The 17,544-nt window shown below is 42.5% G+C and overlaps 1 protein-coding gene across 2 annotated transcripts in view; it reads right to left on the bottom strand.

Annotated features, from left to right (window-relative positions):
* POC1B (POC1 centriolar protein B) overlaps positions 1-17,544 on the bottom strand; it is a 188,270-nt gene that overhangs the window by 106,637 nt on the left and 64,089 nt on the right. For both annotated transcript variants that reach the window (XM_069764379.1, XM_069764380.1), the window contains exon 7: positions 2,867-3,000. In XM_069764379.1, coding sequence (XP_069620480.1) covers positions 2,867-3,000 — 134 coding nt within the window. The remainder of the gene's footprint in view (positions 1-2,866; positions 3,001-17,544) is intronic.

Genomic DNA, 17,544 nt, shown 5'->3' with positions numbered 1-17,544 from the left:
GGCAATATGCTTATGGTCAATGGTTGCACAGTGTATCCCAATGGCAATATGCTAGCGGACAATGATTGTACTGTAGATCCCGATGGCAATATGCTTATGGCCAATGGTTACACAGTGTATCCCGATGGCAATATGCTTACGGCCAATGGTTGCACAGTAGATCATGATGGCAATATGCTTACGGCCAATAGTTCCACAGTATATCCCGATGGCAATATGCTTACGGCCAATGGTTGCACAGTAGATCCCGATGGCAATATGCTTACAGCCAATGGTTGCACAAGATCCTCATGGCAATATGCTTACGGCCAATGGTTGCACAGTAGATCCCGATGGCAATATGCTTACGGCCAGTGGTTGCACAGTGTATCCTGATGGCAATATGCTTAAGGCCAATGGTTGCACAGTAGATCCCAATGGCAATATGCTCACGGCCAATGGTTGCACAGTAGATCCCGATGGCAATATGCTTACAGCCAATAGTTCCACAGTATATCCCGATGGCAATATGCTTACGGACAATGGTTACACAGTGTATCCCGATGGCAATATGCTTATGGCCAATGGTTGCACAGTGTATCCCGATGGCAATATGCTAGCGGCCAATGATTCCACTGTAGATCCCGATGGCAATATGCTTATGGCCAATGGTTACACAGTGTATCCCGATGGCAATATACTTACGGCCAATGGTTGCACAGTAGATCCCGATGGCAATATGCTTACGGCCACTGGTTGCACAGTAGATCCCCATGGCAATATGCTTACGGCCAATGGTTACACAGTAGATCCCGATGGCAATATGCTTACGGCCAATGGTTGCACAGTGTATCCCGATGGCAATATGCTTACGGCCAATGGTTGCATAGTAGATCACGATGGCAATATGCTTACGGCCAATAGTTCCACAGTATATCCCGATGGCAATATGCTTACGGCCAATGGTTGCACAGTAGATCCCGATGGCAATATGCTTACGGCCAATGGTTGCACAGTAGATCCCGATGGCAATATGCTTACGGCCAATGGTTGCACAGTAGATCCCGATGGCAATATGCTTACGGCCAATAGTTCCACAGTATATCCCGATGGCAATATGCTTACGGCCAATGGTTGCACAGTATATCCCGATGGCAATATGCTTACAGCCAATGGTTGCACAGTAGATCCCGATGGCAATATGCTTACGGCCAATGGTTGCACAGTAGATCCCGATGGCAATATGCTTACAGTCAATAGTTCCACAGTATATCCCGATGGCAATATGCTTACGGCCAATGGTTGCACAGTATATCCCGATGGCAATATGCTTATGGTCAATGGTTGCACAGTAGATACCGATGGCAATATGCTTGCAGCCAATGGTTGCACAGTAGATCCCGATGGCAATATGCTTATGGTCAATGGTTGCACAGTGTATCCCCATGGCAATATGCTAGCGGCCAATGGTTGCACAGTAGATCCCGATGGCAATATGCTTACGGCCACTGGTTGCACAGTAGATCCCCATGGCAATATGCTTACAGCCAATGGTTACACAGTAGATCCCGATGGCAATATGCTTACGGCCAATGGTTGCACAGTAGATCCCGATGGCAATATGCTTACGGCCAATGGTTGCACAGTAGATCCCGATGGCAATATGCTTACGGCCAATGGTTGCACAGTAGATCACGATGGCAATAAGCTTACGGCCAATAGTTCCACAGTATATCCCGATGGCAATATGCTTACGGCCAATGGTTGCACAGTAGATCCCGATGGCAATATGCTTACGGCCAATGGTTGCACAGTAGATCCCCATGGCAATATGCTTACGGCCAATATTTCCACAGTATATCCCGATGGCAATATGCTTACGGCCAATGGTTGCACAGTAGATCCTCATGGCAATATGCTTACGGCCAATGGTTACACAGTAGATCCCGATGGCAATATGCTTACGGCCAATGGTTGCACAGTGTATCCCGATGGCAATATGCTTACAGCCAATGGTTGCACAGTAGATCCCGATGGCGCTATGCTTACGGCAAATAGCTGCAAAGTATATCCCGATGGCAATATGCTTACGGCCAATGGTAGCACAGTGTATCCCGATGGCAATATGCTTAGGGCCAATAGTTGCACAGTGTATCCCGATGGCAATATAGTTACAGCCAATAGTTGCACAGTGTATCCCGATGGCAATATGCTTACGGCCAATGGTTGCACAGTGTATCCCGATGGCAATATGCTTGCAGCCAATAGTTGCACAGTATGTCCCGATGGCAATATGCTTACGGCCAGTAGTTGCACTGTGCATCCTTATGGTAATATGCTTACGGCCAATAGTTGTACAGTAGATCCTGATGGCAATATGCTTACGGTCAATGGTTGCATAGTGTATCCCGATGCCAACATGCTTACAGCCAATGTTTGCACAGTATATCCCGATGGCAATATGCTTACGGCCAATAGTTGCACAGTATATCCCTATGGCAATATGCTTACGGCCAATAGTTGCACAGTATATCCCGATGGCAATATGCTTACGGCCAATAGTTGCACAGTATATCCCGATGGCAATATGCTTACGGCCAAGAGTTGCACAGTATATCCTGATGGCAATATGCTTACGGCCAATAGTTGCACAGATTATCCTGATGGCAATATGCTTACGGCCAATAGCTGCACAGTATATCCTGATGGCAATATGCTTATGGCCAATAGTTGCACAGTATATCCCAATGGCAATATGCTTACGGCCAATAGTTGCACAGTATATCCTGATGGAAATATGCTTATGGCCAATGGTTGCACAGTGTATTCTGATGCTATTACATAGAAAAACGGTGTCCGTGCCTGGTGATGAAAGATAATCTGGTACCTGGTGCCCATGGAGTGTGTACAGCAGTCTTCCCTCCAGCAGGTCTAGTACTTTCACAGTACCATCATTAGAGGCAGAAAGGAGGAACTTTCCAGACGGGTGGAATGACAGGCAGTTCACCCCAGCACTGTGGACTGAGAAACATTCACACAGTTATATTAGAAAACAATGGCTCCCAGCCTGAAGAAGGGCACTTCTACACCATACATAGACATGCTAAAGGAAATCTGTCACCAGAATTATGCCATCTAATCTGAGATCAGCATGATGTAGAGACAGAGACCTTGATTTCAGTGATGTGTCACTAAATGGACTGCTTTTTGTAGTTTGGACAAAATCACTGGTTTATCAACTAAAGGTTTAGTAAATTTGATGCGATCCAGTCCTCGATATTAATGAGCTTTGTATAATCTTGCACCCACCACAGATTTTCAGCTTTGTGTACATTATGCATAGGCAGAAAACCGTCAGTGATGTGGGCGGAGATATACAGAGCTCAGCATTCTGAGCACAGCTAGATCTGCTGCCAATAAAAACAGGGATTTTATCAAAACGGCACCAAGCAGTAAGCAAGACATCGCTGGAATCAGGGTATTTGCTCCTACATCATACTGCTCTCAGATGAGGTAGCAAAAACCTGCTAATAGATTCCCTTTAATATTAAATAAAGTTATGGAGAAAAAGAAGGTATAATTTTTAAAGGGAACCTGTAATGTAAAAAAAATGCTATTATCCAGAAGATGTGGCTAATAAAGTTTTAAAGCTGTGTAGCCGCCATACTGAAAGCTGGGATGCCGGATGGAAATGAACCTTATTCCATCCGGCTTACAGTAAAGGTACCTTCACATTAAGCGACGCTGCAGCGATACCGACAACGATCCGGATCGCTGCAGCGCCGCTGTTTGGTCGCTGGAGAGCTGTCACACAGACCGCTCTCCAGCGACCAACGATGTCGGTAACCAGGGTAAACATCGGGTAACTAAGCGCAGGGCCGCGCTTAGTAACCCGATGTTTACCCTGGTTACCATCCTAAAAGTAAAAAAAAAAAAACACTACATACTTACCTACCGCTGTCTGTCCTCCAGCGCTGTGCTCTGCTCTCCTCCTGTACTGTCTGTGTGAGCACAGCGGCCGGAAAGCAGAGCGGTGACGTCACCGCTCTGCTTTCCGGCTGACCGACGCTCACAGCCAGTACAGGAGGAGAGCAGAGCACAGCGCTGGAGGACAGACGGCTGTAGGTAAGTATGTAGTGTTTGTTTTTTTTTACTTTTAGGATGGTAACCAGGGTAAACATCGGGTTACTAAGCGCGGCCCTGCGCTTAGTTACCCGATGTTTACCCTGGTTACCAGTGAAGACATCGCTGGATCGGTGTCACACACGCCGATCCAGCGATGTCAGCAGGAGTCCAGCGACGAAATAAAGTTCTGGACTTTATTCAGCGACCAACGATCTCCCAGCAGGAGCCTGATCGTTGGTCGCTGTCACACACAACGATTTCCTTAATGATATCGTTGCTACGTCACAAAAAGCAACGATATCGTTAACAATATCGTTATGTGTGAAGGTACCTTTAGAGGCACAGCCTCAGTGACCGCTCAGTACATTGTGAGTAACGGCTTTAATCCTGCACCGGCACTGACCTGATGCACTGCCGGCTGTTAGGCAGTGCCGAGGCATGCGCACAGCCACTGCTCACACTGTTCTGAGCAGAGAATCAATCCGCATCTTTATGACGGAGGCAGCTGGAACTTGGTTTTCCCTCACAGAAAGCATCAGCTGTGCTCCCATGCTGTCCTGTCTGTATCCTCTTTTCCTTCCTACCCTGCCCAGGAACTGTGGTATGATCAGACCATGTCCCTGCACAGTCAGACACAGCCATTACACAGTACACAGCAGGGGCACATGTATAAGATTATCTCAGCACAGGAATTCTTTTCTTTTTAAACACATCCACTTTTGTTTGTGAGACAACAGGTTTATATCTTAACTAGCTGAAGAGCCCGGCGTTGCCTGGGCATAGTACATATTTGGGGTTAGTTATAGCACCTCACTTTTCTTATTTTCCCATCATGCCTCTCATTTTCCCCCTCACATCTCTCATTTTCTCCCTTACATCTCTCATTTTCCCTCTCACTCCTCTCATTCCCCCTAACACTTGTCATTTCGACCTCACATCTGTCATTTTCCGATCACTCCACTATTTTCCCTCCAGTATATACATGTTTGTCATCTCTCATATATAGTATACACCTGTATGTCATCTCCTGTTTATAGTATACACCTGTATGTCATCTCCCCTGTAAATAGTATATACCTGCTGTATGTCATTCCTCCTGTATATTGTATATACCCATGTGTCATCTCCTGATGTATATAGTATATACCTGTATGCCATCTCTTCTGCATATACTATATACCTGTATGTCATCTCCTCCTATATATAGTATATACCTGTACGTCAGCTCCTGTATATAGTATACACCTGTATGTCATCTCCCCTGTATATAGTATATACCTGCTGTATGTCATCTCCTCCTCTATATACCTATGTGTCATCTCTTTTATATAGTACTAGTTGAAGACTCATCTCATTCCCCCCTAACACTTGTCAGTTCGACCTCACATCTGTCATTTTCTGATCACTCCACTATTTTTCCTCACTCCTCTCATTTTGCACTCACACCTTTTCATTTTCACCTCACACCCCTCATTTTCACCTCAGTATATACATGTTTGTCATCTCCCTTATATGTAGTATACATCTGTATGTCTTCTCTTGTATATAGTATATACCTGTATGTCATCTCCCCTGTAAATAGTATATACCTGCTGTATGTCATCTCCTCCTCTATATACCTGTGTCATCTCCTCTTTTATATAGTATATACCTGTATGTCATCTCCTCTTGTATATAGTATATACCTGTGTATCATCTGCTCCTGTATATAGTATATACCTGTATGTCATCTTCTCCTATAAATAGTATATACCTGTAAAGTCATCTCCTGTATATAGTATACACCTGTATGTCATCTCCCCTGTAAATAGTATATACCTGCAGTATGTCATCTCCTCCTCTATATACCTGTGTCATCTCCTCTTTTATATAGTATATACCTGTATGTCATCTCCTCCTGTATATAGTATATACATGTGTATCATCTGCTCCTGTATATAGTATATACCTGTGTGTCATCTCCTCCTGCATATAGTATATACCTGTGTGTCATCTCCACTGTATATAGTATATACCTGTGTGTCATCGCCCCTGTATATAGTATATACCAGGTTGTCATCTCCTCCTTTATATAGTATATACCTGTAAGTCATCTCCTCCTGTATATAGTATATACCGGTTTGTCATCTCTCCTGTATATAGTATATACCTGTGTGTCATCTCCTCCTGTATATAGTATATATCTGTTTCATCTCCTTTTGTATATACGTGTGTCATCTCCTCCTGTATATAGTATATATCTGTAAGTCATCTGCTCCTGTATATAGTATATACCTGTGTCATCTCCTCCTGTATATAGTATATACCTGTGTGTCATCTCCTCCTCCTGTATATAGTATATACCTGTTTGTCATCTCTCCTGTATATAGTATATAATTGTGTGTCATCTCCTCATGTATTAGACCTCGTTCACATGTTATTTGGTCAGTATTTTTACTTCAGTATTTGTAAGCTAAATTGGCAGCCTGATAAATCCCCAGCCAACAGGAAGCCCTCCCTCCTGGCAGTATATATTAGCTCACACATACACATAATAGAAAGGTCATGTGACTGACAGCTGCCGTATTTCCAATATGGTACATTTGTTGCTCTTGTAGTTTGTCTGCTTATTAATCAGATTTTTATTTTAGAAGGATAATATTAGACTTGTGTGTGTTTTAGGGCGAGTTTCATGTGTCAAGTTGTGTGTGTTGAGTTGCATGTGGGGACATGCGTTTAGCAACGTTTTGTGCGTCGAGTTGCATGTGACAGGTTAGTGTAGCAAGTTGTGTGCAGCAAGTTTTGCGCATGGCGAGTTTTGCGCGTGGCGTGTTTTATGTGTGGTGCGTTTTGAGTATGTGCAAGTTTTGTGTGAGGCAACTTTTGCATGTGTTGCATCTTTTGTGCATGTGGCAATTTTTCCGCCTGTGCAAGTTTTGCGTGTGGCGAGATTCCCATGAGGTGAGTTTTGCACGTGTGGCGAGTTTTGCGTGAGCCTAGTTTTGCATGTGGCGAGTTTTGCGCGTGGCGAGTTTTGAGCGGCGCCTTTTGTTTTTCGACTTTTATGTGGCGAGGCTGGTGTATGTGTGGTGAAATGTGTCCTGAGAATGGTATATGTGTTCAAGCATGTGGTAGTTTGTGGCGCATTTTGTGTGTGTGTTCATATTCCCGTGTGTGGTGAGTATCCCATGTCGGGGCCCCACCTTAGCAACTGTACGGTATATACTCTTTGGCGCCATCACTCTCACTCTTTAAGTCCCCCTTGTTCACATCTGGCAGCTGTCAATTTGCCTCCAACACTTTTTCTTTCACTTTTTCCCCCATTATGCAGATAGGGGCAAAATTGTTTGGTGAATTGGAAAGCGCGGGGTTAAAATTTCACCTCACAACATAGCCTATGACGCCCTCAGGGTCCAGACGTGTGACTGTGCAAAATTTTGTGGCTGTAGCTGCGACGGTGCAGATGCCAATCCTGGACATACACACATACATACACACATTCAGCTTTATATATTAGATATACCTGTATGTCATCTCCTCCTGTATATAGTATATACGCGTGTCATCTCCTCCTGTATATAGTATATACCTGTAAGTCATCTCCTCCTGTATATAGTATATACCTGTGTGTCATCTGCTCCTGTATATACCTGTGTGTCATCTCCTCCTGTATATAGTATATACATGTAGGTCATCTCCTCCTGTATATAGTATATACTTGTGTGTCATTTCCTCCTGTATATAGTATATACCGGTGTGTCATCTCCCCTTTATATAGTATATGTGTGTGTGTCATCTCCCCTGTATATAGTATATACCTGTGTGTCATCTCCTCCTGTATATGGTATATACCTGTGTGTCATCTCCTCCTGTATATAGTATATACCTGTGTGTCATCTCCCCTGTATATAGTATATACCTGTGTGTCATCTCCCCTGTATATAGTATATACCTGTGTGTCATCTCCCCTGTATATAGTATGTACCTGTATGTCACCTCCCCTGTATAAAGTATATACCAGTGTGTCATCTCCTCCTGTATATAGTAAATACCTGTATGTCATCTTCTCCTGTATATAGTATATACCTGTGTGTCATATCCTCCTGTATATAGTATATACCTGTGTGTCATCTCCTCCTGTATATAGTATATACCTGTATGTCATCTCCTCCTATATAGTATATACAGGTCCTTCTCAAAAAATTAGCATATAGTGTTAAATTTCATTATTTACCATAATGTAATGATTACAATTAAACTTTCATATATTATAGATTCATTATCCACCAACTGAAATTTGTCAGGTCTTTTATTGTTTTAATACTGATGATTTTGGCATACAACTCCTGATAACCCAAAAAACCTGTCTCAATAAATTAGCATATTTCACCCATCCAATCAAATAAAAGTGTTTTTTAATAACAAACAAAAAAACCAACAAATAATAATGTTCAGTTATGCACTCAATACTTGGTCGGGAATCCTTTGGCAGAAATGACTGCTTCAATGCGGCGTGGCATGGAGGCAATCAGCCTGTGACACTGCTGAGATGTTATGGAGGCCCAGGATGCTTCAATAGCGGCCTTAAGCTCATCCAGAGTGTTGGGTCTTGCGTCTCTCAACTTTCTCTTCACAATATCCCACAGATTCTCTATGGGGTTCAGGTCAGGAGAGTTGGCAGGCCAATTGAGCACAGTAATACCATGGTCAGTAAACCATTTACCAGTGGTTTTGGCACTGTGAGCAGGTGCCAGGTCGTGCTGAAAAATGAAATCTTCATCTCCATAAAGCATTTCAGCCGATGGAAGCATGAAGTGCTCCAAAATCTCCTGATAGCTAGCTGCATTGACCCTGCCCTTGATGAAACACAGTGGACCAACACCAGCAGCTGACATGGCACCCCACACCATCACTGACTGTGGGTACTTGACACTGGACTTCAGGCATTTTGGCATTTCCTTCTCCCCAGTCTTCCTCCAGACTCTGGCACCTTGATTTCCGAATGACATGCAAAATTTGCTTTCATCCGAAAAAAGTACTTGGGACCACTTAGCAACAGTCCAGTGCTGCTTCTCTGTAGCTCAAAAGTGGCTTTACCTGGGGAATGCGGCACCTGTAGCCCATTTCCTGCACACGCCTGTGCACGGTGGCTCTGGATGTTTCCACACCAGACTCAGTCCACTGCTTCCTCAGGTTCCCCAAGGTCTGGAATCGGTCCTTCTCCACAATCTTCCTCAGGGTCCGGTCTCCTCTTCTCGTTGTACAGCGTTTTCTGCCACATTGTTTCCTTCCAACAGACTTACCATTGAGGTGCCTTGATACAGCACTCTGGGAACAGCCTATTTGTTGAGAAATTTCTTTCTGGGTCTTACCCTCTTGCTTGAGGGTGTCAATGATGGCCTTCTTGACATCTGTCAGGTCGCTAGTCTTACCCATGATGGGGGTTTTGAGTAATGAACCAGGCAGGGAGTTTATAAAAGCCTCAGGTATCTTTTGCATGTGTTTAGAGTTAATTAGTTGATTCAGAAGATTAGGGTAATAGGTCGTTTAGAGAACCTTTTCTTGATATGCTAATTTATTGAGACATGTTTTTTGGGTTATCAGGAGTTGTATGCCAAAATCATCAGGATTAAAACAATAAAAGACCTGACAAATTTCAGTTGGTGGATAATGAATCTATAATATATGAAAGTTTAATTGTAATCATTACATTATGGTAAATAATGAAATTTAACACTATATGCTAATTTTTTGAGAAGGACCTGTATGTGTGTGTCATCTCCTCCTGTATATAGTATATACCTGTATGTCATCTCCTCCTGTATTAGACCGCGTTCACACGTTATTTGGTCAGTATTTTTACTTTTCATTTTCACCTCACACCCCTCATTTTCCCCTCAGTATATACATGTTTGTCATCTCCCTTATATATAGAGTACACCTGTATGTCATCTCCTGTATATAGTATATACCTGTATGTCATCTTCCCTGTAAATAATATATACCTGCTGTATGTCATCTCCTCCTCTATATACCTATGTGTCATCTCCTCTTTTATATAGTATATACCTGTGTGTCATCTGCTCCTGTATATAGTATATACCTGTGTGTCCTCTGCTCCTGTATATAGTATGTATCTGTATGTCATCTCCTGTATATAGTACATACCTGTATGTCATCTCCCCTGTAAATAGTATATACCTGCTGTATGTCATCTCCTCCTCTATATACCTATGTGTCATCTCCTCTTTTATATAGTATATACCTGTATGTCATCTCCCCTGTATATAGTATATACCTGTTGTATGTCATCTCCTCCTCTATATACCTATGTGTCATCTCCTCTTTTATACAGTATATACATGTATGTCATCTCCTCCTGTATATAGTATACACGTGTGTCATCTCCTCCTGTGTATAGTATATACCTGTGTGTCATCTGCTCCTGTATATAGTAAATACCTGTGTGTCATCTGCTCCTGTATATAGTATGTACCTGTATGTCATCTCCTCCTGTATATAGTATATACCTGTGTGTCATCTCCTCCTGTATATAGTATATACCTGTGTGTCATCTCCTCCTGTATATAGTATATACCTGTGTGTCATCTCCTCTTGTATATAGTACATACCTGTATGTCATCTCCTGTATATAGTACATACCTGTATGTCATCTCCCCTGTATATACCTGCTGTATGTCATCTCCTCCTCTATATACCTATGTGTCATCTCCTCTTTTATATAGTATATACCTGTATGTCATCTCAGAGCAAAAGAGGGGAGAAGCCAGCGCAGCCTAAGGTTAAGACGCAATACATAAAGTGCAAATGCACATATTAATTTCTAACTGTATTTTCAAAATGAGACATTTAGCAAACAATTGATCAATTCTTTGAGCCACCCCGCCTCTTCACGGCATTCTCATATTGGGGCAGTCCTACACTACATTTTTTATATTCGCTGTGCCATAAAGGCCTCCTAAACTAATTAAAAGCTAGACCACATTAAATGCAAGCTGTACCTGGAGCATTACTGAGTCACCCCCATGGCGCCAGAGTAGGCAAGCGAGGATAAAGGTTGACCAGGTCCAGACAGACATTTCAGATCCAACCTCCACACTGCCCATCCAGAACCACAGATAAAGAGTGAGACAGGCTGAGACACAGGTGCATAATTAAACAAAGCCTAAGGCAGGGCAGGGCTGCTGTGTGTGTGTACAGCAGCCTATCAATCACAGCAACACAGAAAGAATGGCGCACATAACCCACATTACCAATATCAGAGCAAAAGAGGGGAGAAGCCAGCGCAGCCTAGGGTTAATACAGTTAGAAATTAATATGTGCATTTGCACTTTATGTATTGCGTCTTAACCTTAGGCTGCGCTGGCTTCTCCCCTCTTTTGCTCTGATATTGGTAAGTGGCTGACCACCACTGTTGCCGTGCGCCGCGCTGGGTTAGGTGCGCCATTCTTTCTGTGTTTCTGTGATTGATAGGCTGCTGTACACACACACAGCAGCCCTGCCCTGCCTCAGGCTTTGTTTAATTATGCACCTGTGTCTCAGCCTGTCTCACTCTTTATCTGTGGTTCTGGATGGGCAGTGTGGAGGTTGGATCTGAAATGTCTGTCTGGACCTGGTCAACCTTTATCCTCGCTTGCCTACTCTGGCGCCATGGGGGTGACTCAGTAATGCTCCAGGTACAGCTTGCATTTAATGTGGTCTTGCTTTTAATTAGTTTAGGAGGCCTTTATGGCACAGCGAATATAAAAAACGTAGTGCAGGACTGCCCCAATATGAGAATGCCGTGAAGAGGCGGGGTGGCTCAAAGAATTGATCAATTGTTTGCTAAATGTCTCATTTTGAAAATACAGTTAGAAATTAATATGTGCATTTGCACTTTATGTATTGCGTCTTAACCTTAGGCTGCGCTGGCTTCTCCCCTCTTTTGCTCTGTATGTCATCTCCTCCTGTATATAGTATACACGTGTGTCATCTCCTCCTGTATATAGTATACACGTGTGTCATCTCCTCCTGTATATAGTATATACCTGTAAAGTCATCTCATCCTGTATATAGTATGTACCTGTATGTCATCTCCTCCTGTATATAGTATATACCTGTGTGTCATCTCCTCCTGTATATAGTATACACGTGTGTCATCTCCTCCTGTATATAGTATATACCTGTAAAGTCATCTCCTCCTGTATATAATATGTACCTGTATGTCATCTCCTCCTGTATATAGTATACACGTGTGTCATCTCCTCCTGTATATAGTATGTACCTGTATGTCATCTCCTACTGTGTACATTATATACCTGTTTGTCATCTCCTCCTGTATATAGTATATACCTGTGTGTCATCTCCTCCTGTATATAGTATATACCTGTGTGTCATCTTCTCCTGTATATAGTATATACCTGTGTCATCTCCTCCTGTATATAGTATATACGTGTCATCTCCCCTGTACATAGTATATACCTGTGTCAGCTCCTCCTGTATATAGTATATGCCTGTGTCATCTCCCCTGTATATAGTATATATACAGTGGGGCAAAAAAGTATTTAGTCAGTCAGCAATAGTGCAAGTTCCACCACTTAAAAAGATGAGAGGCGTCTGTAATTTACATCATAGGTAGACCTCAACTATGAGAGACAAACTGAGAAAAAAAATCCAGAAAATCACATTGTCTGTTTTTTTAACAATTTATTTGCATATTATGGTGGAAAATAAGTATTTGGTCAGAAACAAACAATCAAGATTTCTGGCTCTCACAGACCTGTAACTTCTTCTTTAAGAGTCTCCTCTTTCCTCCACTCATTACCTGTAGTAATGGCATCTGTTTAAACTTGTTATCAGTATAAAAAGACACCTCTGCACACCCTCAAACAGTCTGACTCCAAACTCCACTATGGTGAAGACCAAAGAGCTGTCAAAGGACACCAGAAACAAAATTGTAGCCCTGAACCAGGCTGGGAAGACTGAATCTGCAATAGCCAACCAGCTTGGAGTGAAGAAATCAACAGTGGGAGCAATAATTAGAAAATGGAAGACATACAAGACCACTGATAATCTCCCTCGATCTGGGGCTCCACGCAAAATCCCACCCCGTGGGGTCAGAATGATCACAAGAACGGTGAGCAAAAATCCCAGAACCACGCGGGGGGACCTAGTGAATGAACTGCAGAGAGCTGGGACCAATGTAACAAGGCCTACCATAAGTAACACACTACGCCACCATGGACTCAGATCCTGCAGTGCTAGACGTGTCCCACTGCTTAAGCCAGTACATGTCCGGGTCCGTCTGAAGTTTGCTAGAGGGCATTTGGATGATCCAGAGGAGTTTTGGGAGAATGTCCTATGGTCTGATGAAACCAAACTGGAACTGTTTGGTAGAAACACAACTTGTCGTGTTTGGAGGAAAAAGAATACTGAGTTGCATCCATCAAACACCATACCTACTGTAAAGCATGGTGATGGAAACATCATGCTTTGGGGCTGTTTCTCTGCAAAGGGGCCAGGACGACTGATCCGGGTACATGAAAGAATGAATGGAGCCATGTATCGTGAGATTTTGAGTGCAAACCTCCTTCCATCAGCAAGGGCATTGAAGATGAAACGTGGCTGGGTCTTTCAACATGACAATGATCCAAAGCACACTGCCAGGGCAACGAAGGAGTGGCTTCGTAAGAAGCATTTCAAGGTCCTGGAGTGGCCTAGCCAGTCTCCAGATCTCAACCCTATAGAAAACCTTTGGAGGGAGTTGAAAGTCCGTGTTGCCAAGCGAAAAGCCAAAAACATCACTGCTCTAGAGGAGATCTGCATGGAGGAATGGGCCAACATACCAACAACAGTGTGTGGCAACCTTGTGAAGACTTACAGAAAACGTTTGACCTCTGTCATTGCCAACAAAGGATATATTACAAAGTATTGAGATGAAATTTTGTTTCTGACCAAATACTTATTTTCCACCATATTATGCAAATAAATTGTTAAAAAAACAGACAATGTGATTTTCTGGATTTTTTTTTCTCAGTTTGTCTCCCATAGTTGAGGTCTACCTATGATGTAAATTACAGACGCCTCTCATCTTTTTAAGTGGTGGAACTTGCACTATTGCTGACTGACTAAATACTTTTTTGCCCCACTGTATATATACCTGTGTGTCATCTCCCCTGTACATAGTATGTATCTGTATGTCATCTCCCCTGTACATAGTATATACCAGTGTGTCATCTCCTCCTGTATATAGTATGTACCTGTATGTCATCTCCTCCTGTATTTAGTATATACCTGTGTCATCTCCTCCTGTATATAGTGTATATCTAGGTGTCATCTCCCCTGTATATAGTATGTATCTGTATGTCATCTCCCCTGTACATAGTATATAGCAGTGTGTCATCTCCTCCTGTATATAGTATGTACCTGTATGTCATCTCCTCCTGTATTAGACCTCGTTCACACGTTATTTGCTCAGTATTTTTACCTCAGTATTTGTAAGCTAAATTGGCAAGATAAATCCCCAGCCAACAGGAAGCCTTCCCCCCTGGCAGTATATATTAGCTCACACATACACATAATAGACAGGTCATGTGACCGACAGCAGCCGTATTTCCAATATGGTACATTTGTTGCTCTTGTAGTTTGTCTGCTTATTAATCAGATTTTTATTTTTGAAGGATAATACCAGACTTGTGTGTGTTTTAGGGCGAGTTTCATGTGTCAAGTTGTGTGTGTTGAGTTGCATGTGGGACATGCATGTAGCAACTTTTTGTGCGTCGAATTGCATGTGACAGGTTAGTGCAGCAAGTTGTGTGCAGCAAGTTTTGCCCGTGGCGAGTTTTGAGCGCCGACTTTTGTGTTTCGACTTGTGGCAAGGTTGGTGTATGTGTGGTGAAATGTGTGCTGAGGGTGATATGTGTTCAAGCATGTGGTAGTGTATGGCGCATTTTGTGTGTGTGTTCATATCCCCGTGTGAGGTGAGTATCCCATGTCGGGGCCCCACCTTAGCAACTGTACGGTATATACTCTTTGACGCCATCACTCTCACTCTTTAAGTCCCCCTTGTTCACATCTGGCAGCTGTTAATTTTCCTCCAACACTTTTCCTTTCACTTTTTCCCCATTATGTAGATAGGGGCAAAATTGTTTGGTGAATTGGAACGCGCGGGGTTAAAATTTCAGCTCACAACAGCCTATGACGCTCTCGGAGTCTAGACGTGTGACTGTGCAAAATTTTGTGGCTGTAGCTGCGACGGTGCAGATGCATATCCCGGACATACACACATACACACACACACATTCAGCTTTACACTGTGTTCCAAATTATTATGCAAATAACATTTTTTTGGATTTTCATAAATGGTCGGTGCAAAGGACAGTTAGTCTAATAAAAGTCATCACCCGTTAGAGTATACATCGAATATTATTGAAGAAACCTCCCAATGATAACAGTATAATCTCCAAAATGAATAAAAACTAAAAATGCACTGTTCCAAATTATTAGGCACATTAGAATTTCTAAACATTTGATATGTTTTAAAGAACTGAAAATGCTCATTTGTGGAATTTGCAGCATTAGGAGGTCACATTCACTGAACAAAAAAGCTATTTAACCTACTAACATGCCAAGTTACAGTTAGGTCCATATATATTTGGACAGAGACAACATTTTTCTAATTTTGGTTACAGACATTACCACTATGAATTTAAAACAAAACAATTCAGATGCAGTTGAAGTTCAGACTTTCAGCTTTCATTTGAGGGTATCCACATTAAAATTGGATGAAGGGTTTAGGAGTTTCAGCTCCTTAACATGTGCCACCCTGTTTTTAAAGGGATCAAAAGTAATTGGACAATTGACTCCAAGGCTATTTCATGGACAGGTGTGGGCAATCCCTTCATTATGTCATTCTCAATTAAGCAGATAAAAGGCCTGGAGTTGATTTGAGGTGTGGTGCTTGCTTTTGGAAGGTTTTGCTGTGAAGTAAACATGCGGTCAAAAGAGCTCTCCATGCAGGTGAAACAAGCCATCCTTAAGCTGCGAAAACAGAAAAAACCCATCTGAGAAATTGCTACAATATTAGGAGTGACAAAATCTACAGTTTGGTACATCCTGAGAAAGAAAGAAAGCACTGGTGAACTCATCAATGCAAAAAGACCTGGGCCCCCACAGAAGACAACAGTGGTGGATGATCGCAGAATAATCTCCATGGTGAAGAGAAACCCCTTCACAACAGCCAACCAAGTGAACAACACTCTCCAGGAGGTCGGCGTATCAATATCCAGATCAACCATAAAGGGAAGACTGCATGAAAGTAAATACAGAGGGTTCACTGCACAGTGCAAGCCATTCATAAGCATCAAGAATAAAAAGGCTAGACTGGACTTTGCGAAAAAACATCTAAAAAAGCCAGCACAGTTCTGGAAGAACATTCTTTGGACAAATGAAACAAAGATCAACCTCTACCAGAATGATGGAAAGAGAAAAGTATGGTGAAGTCTTGGTACAGCTCATGATCCAAAGCATACCACATCATCTGTAAAACACGGCGGAGGCAGTGTGGTGGCTTGGGCATGCATGGCTGCCAGTGGCACTGGGTCACTAGTGTTTATTGATGATGTGACACAGGACAGAAGCAGACGAATTAATTCTGAGGTATTCAGAGACATACTGTGTGCTCAGATCCAGCCAAATGCAGCCAAACTGATTGGTCGTCGTTTCATACTACAGATGGACAATGACCCAAAACATAAAGCCAAAGCAACCCAGGAGTTTATTAAAGCAAAGAAGTGGAATATTCTTGAATGGCCAAGTCAGTCACCTGATCTCAACTCAATTGAGCATGCATTTCACTTGTTAAAGACTAAACTTCAGACAGAAAGGCCCACAAACAAACAGCAACTGAAAACCACTGCAGTGAAGGCCTGGCTGAGCATCAAAAAGGAGGAAACACAGCGTCTGGTGAGGTCCATGAGTTCAAGACTTCAGGCAGTCATTGCCAACAAAGGGTTTTCAACCAAGTACTAAAAATGAACATTTTATTTAAAATTATTGAATCTGTCCAATTACTTTTGTTCCCTATAAAAACAGGGTGGCACATGTTAAGGAGCTGAAACTCCTAAACCCTTCATTCAATTTTAATGTGGATACCCTTAAATGAAAGCTGAAAGTCTGAACTTCAACTGCATCTGAATTGTTTTGTTTAAAATTCATTGTGGTAATGTCTATTACCAAAATAAGAAAAATGTTGTCTCTGTCCAAATATATATGGACCTAACTGTACATGTTAACATAGGACCCCTTCTTTGATATCACCTTCACAATTCTTGCATCCATTGAACTTGTGAGTTTTTGGAGAGTTTCTGCTTGTACGTCTTTGCATGAAGTCAGAATAGCTTCCCAGAGCTGCTGTTTTGATGTGAACTGCCTCCACCTTCATAGATCTTGTGCTGGATGATA

The sequence above is a fragment of the Ranitomeya imitator genome, chromosome 4 (assembly GCF_032444005.1).
Source record: "Ranitomeya imitator isolate aRanImi1 chromosome 4, aRanImi1.pri, whole genome shotgun sequence".
In the NCBI taxonomy this organism is placed as follows: Eukaryota; Metazoa; Chordata; class Amphibia; order Anura; family Dendrobatidae; genus Ranitomeya; species Ranitomeya imitator.
The sequence above is the reverse complement of the archived record's forward strand: the minus strand, read 5'-3'. Positions and strand labels throughout refer to the sequence as shown.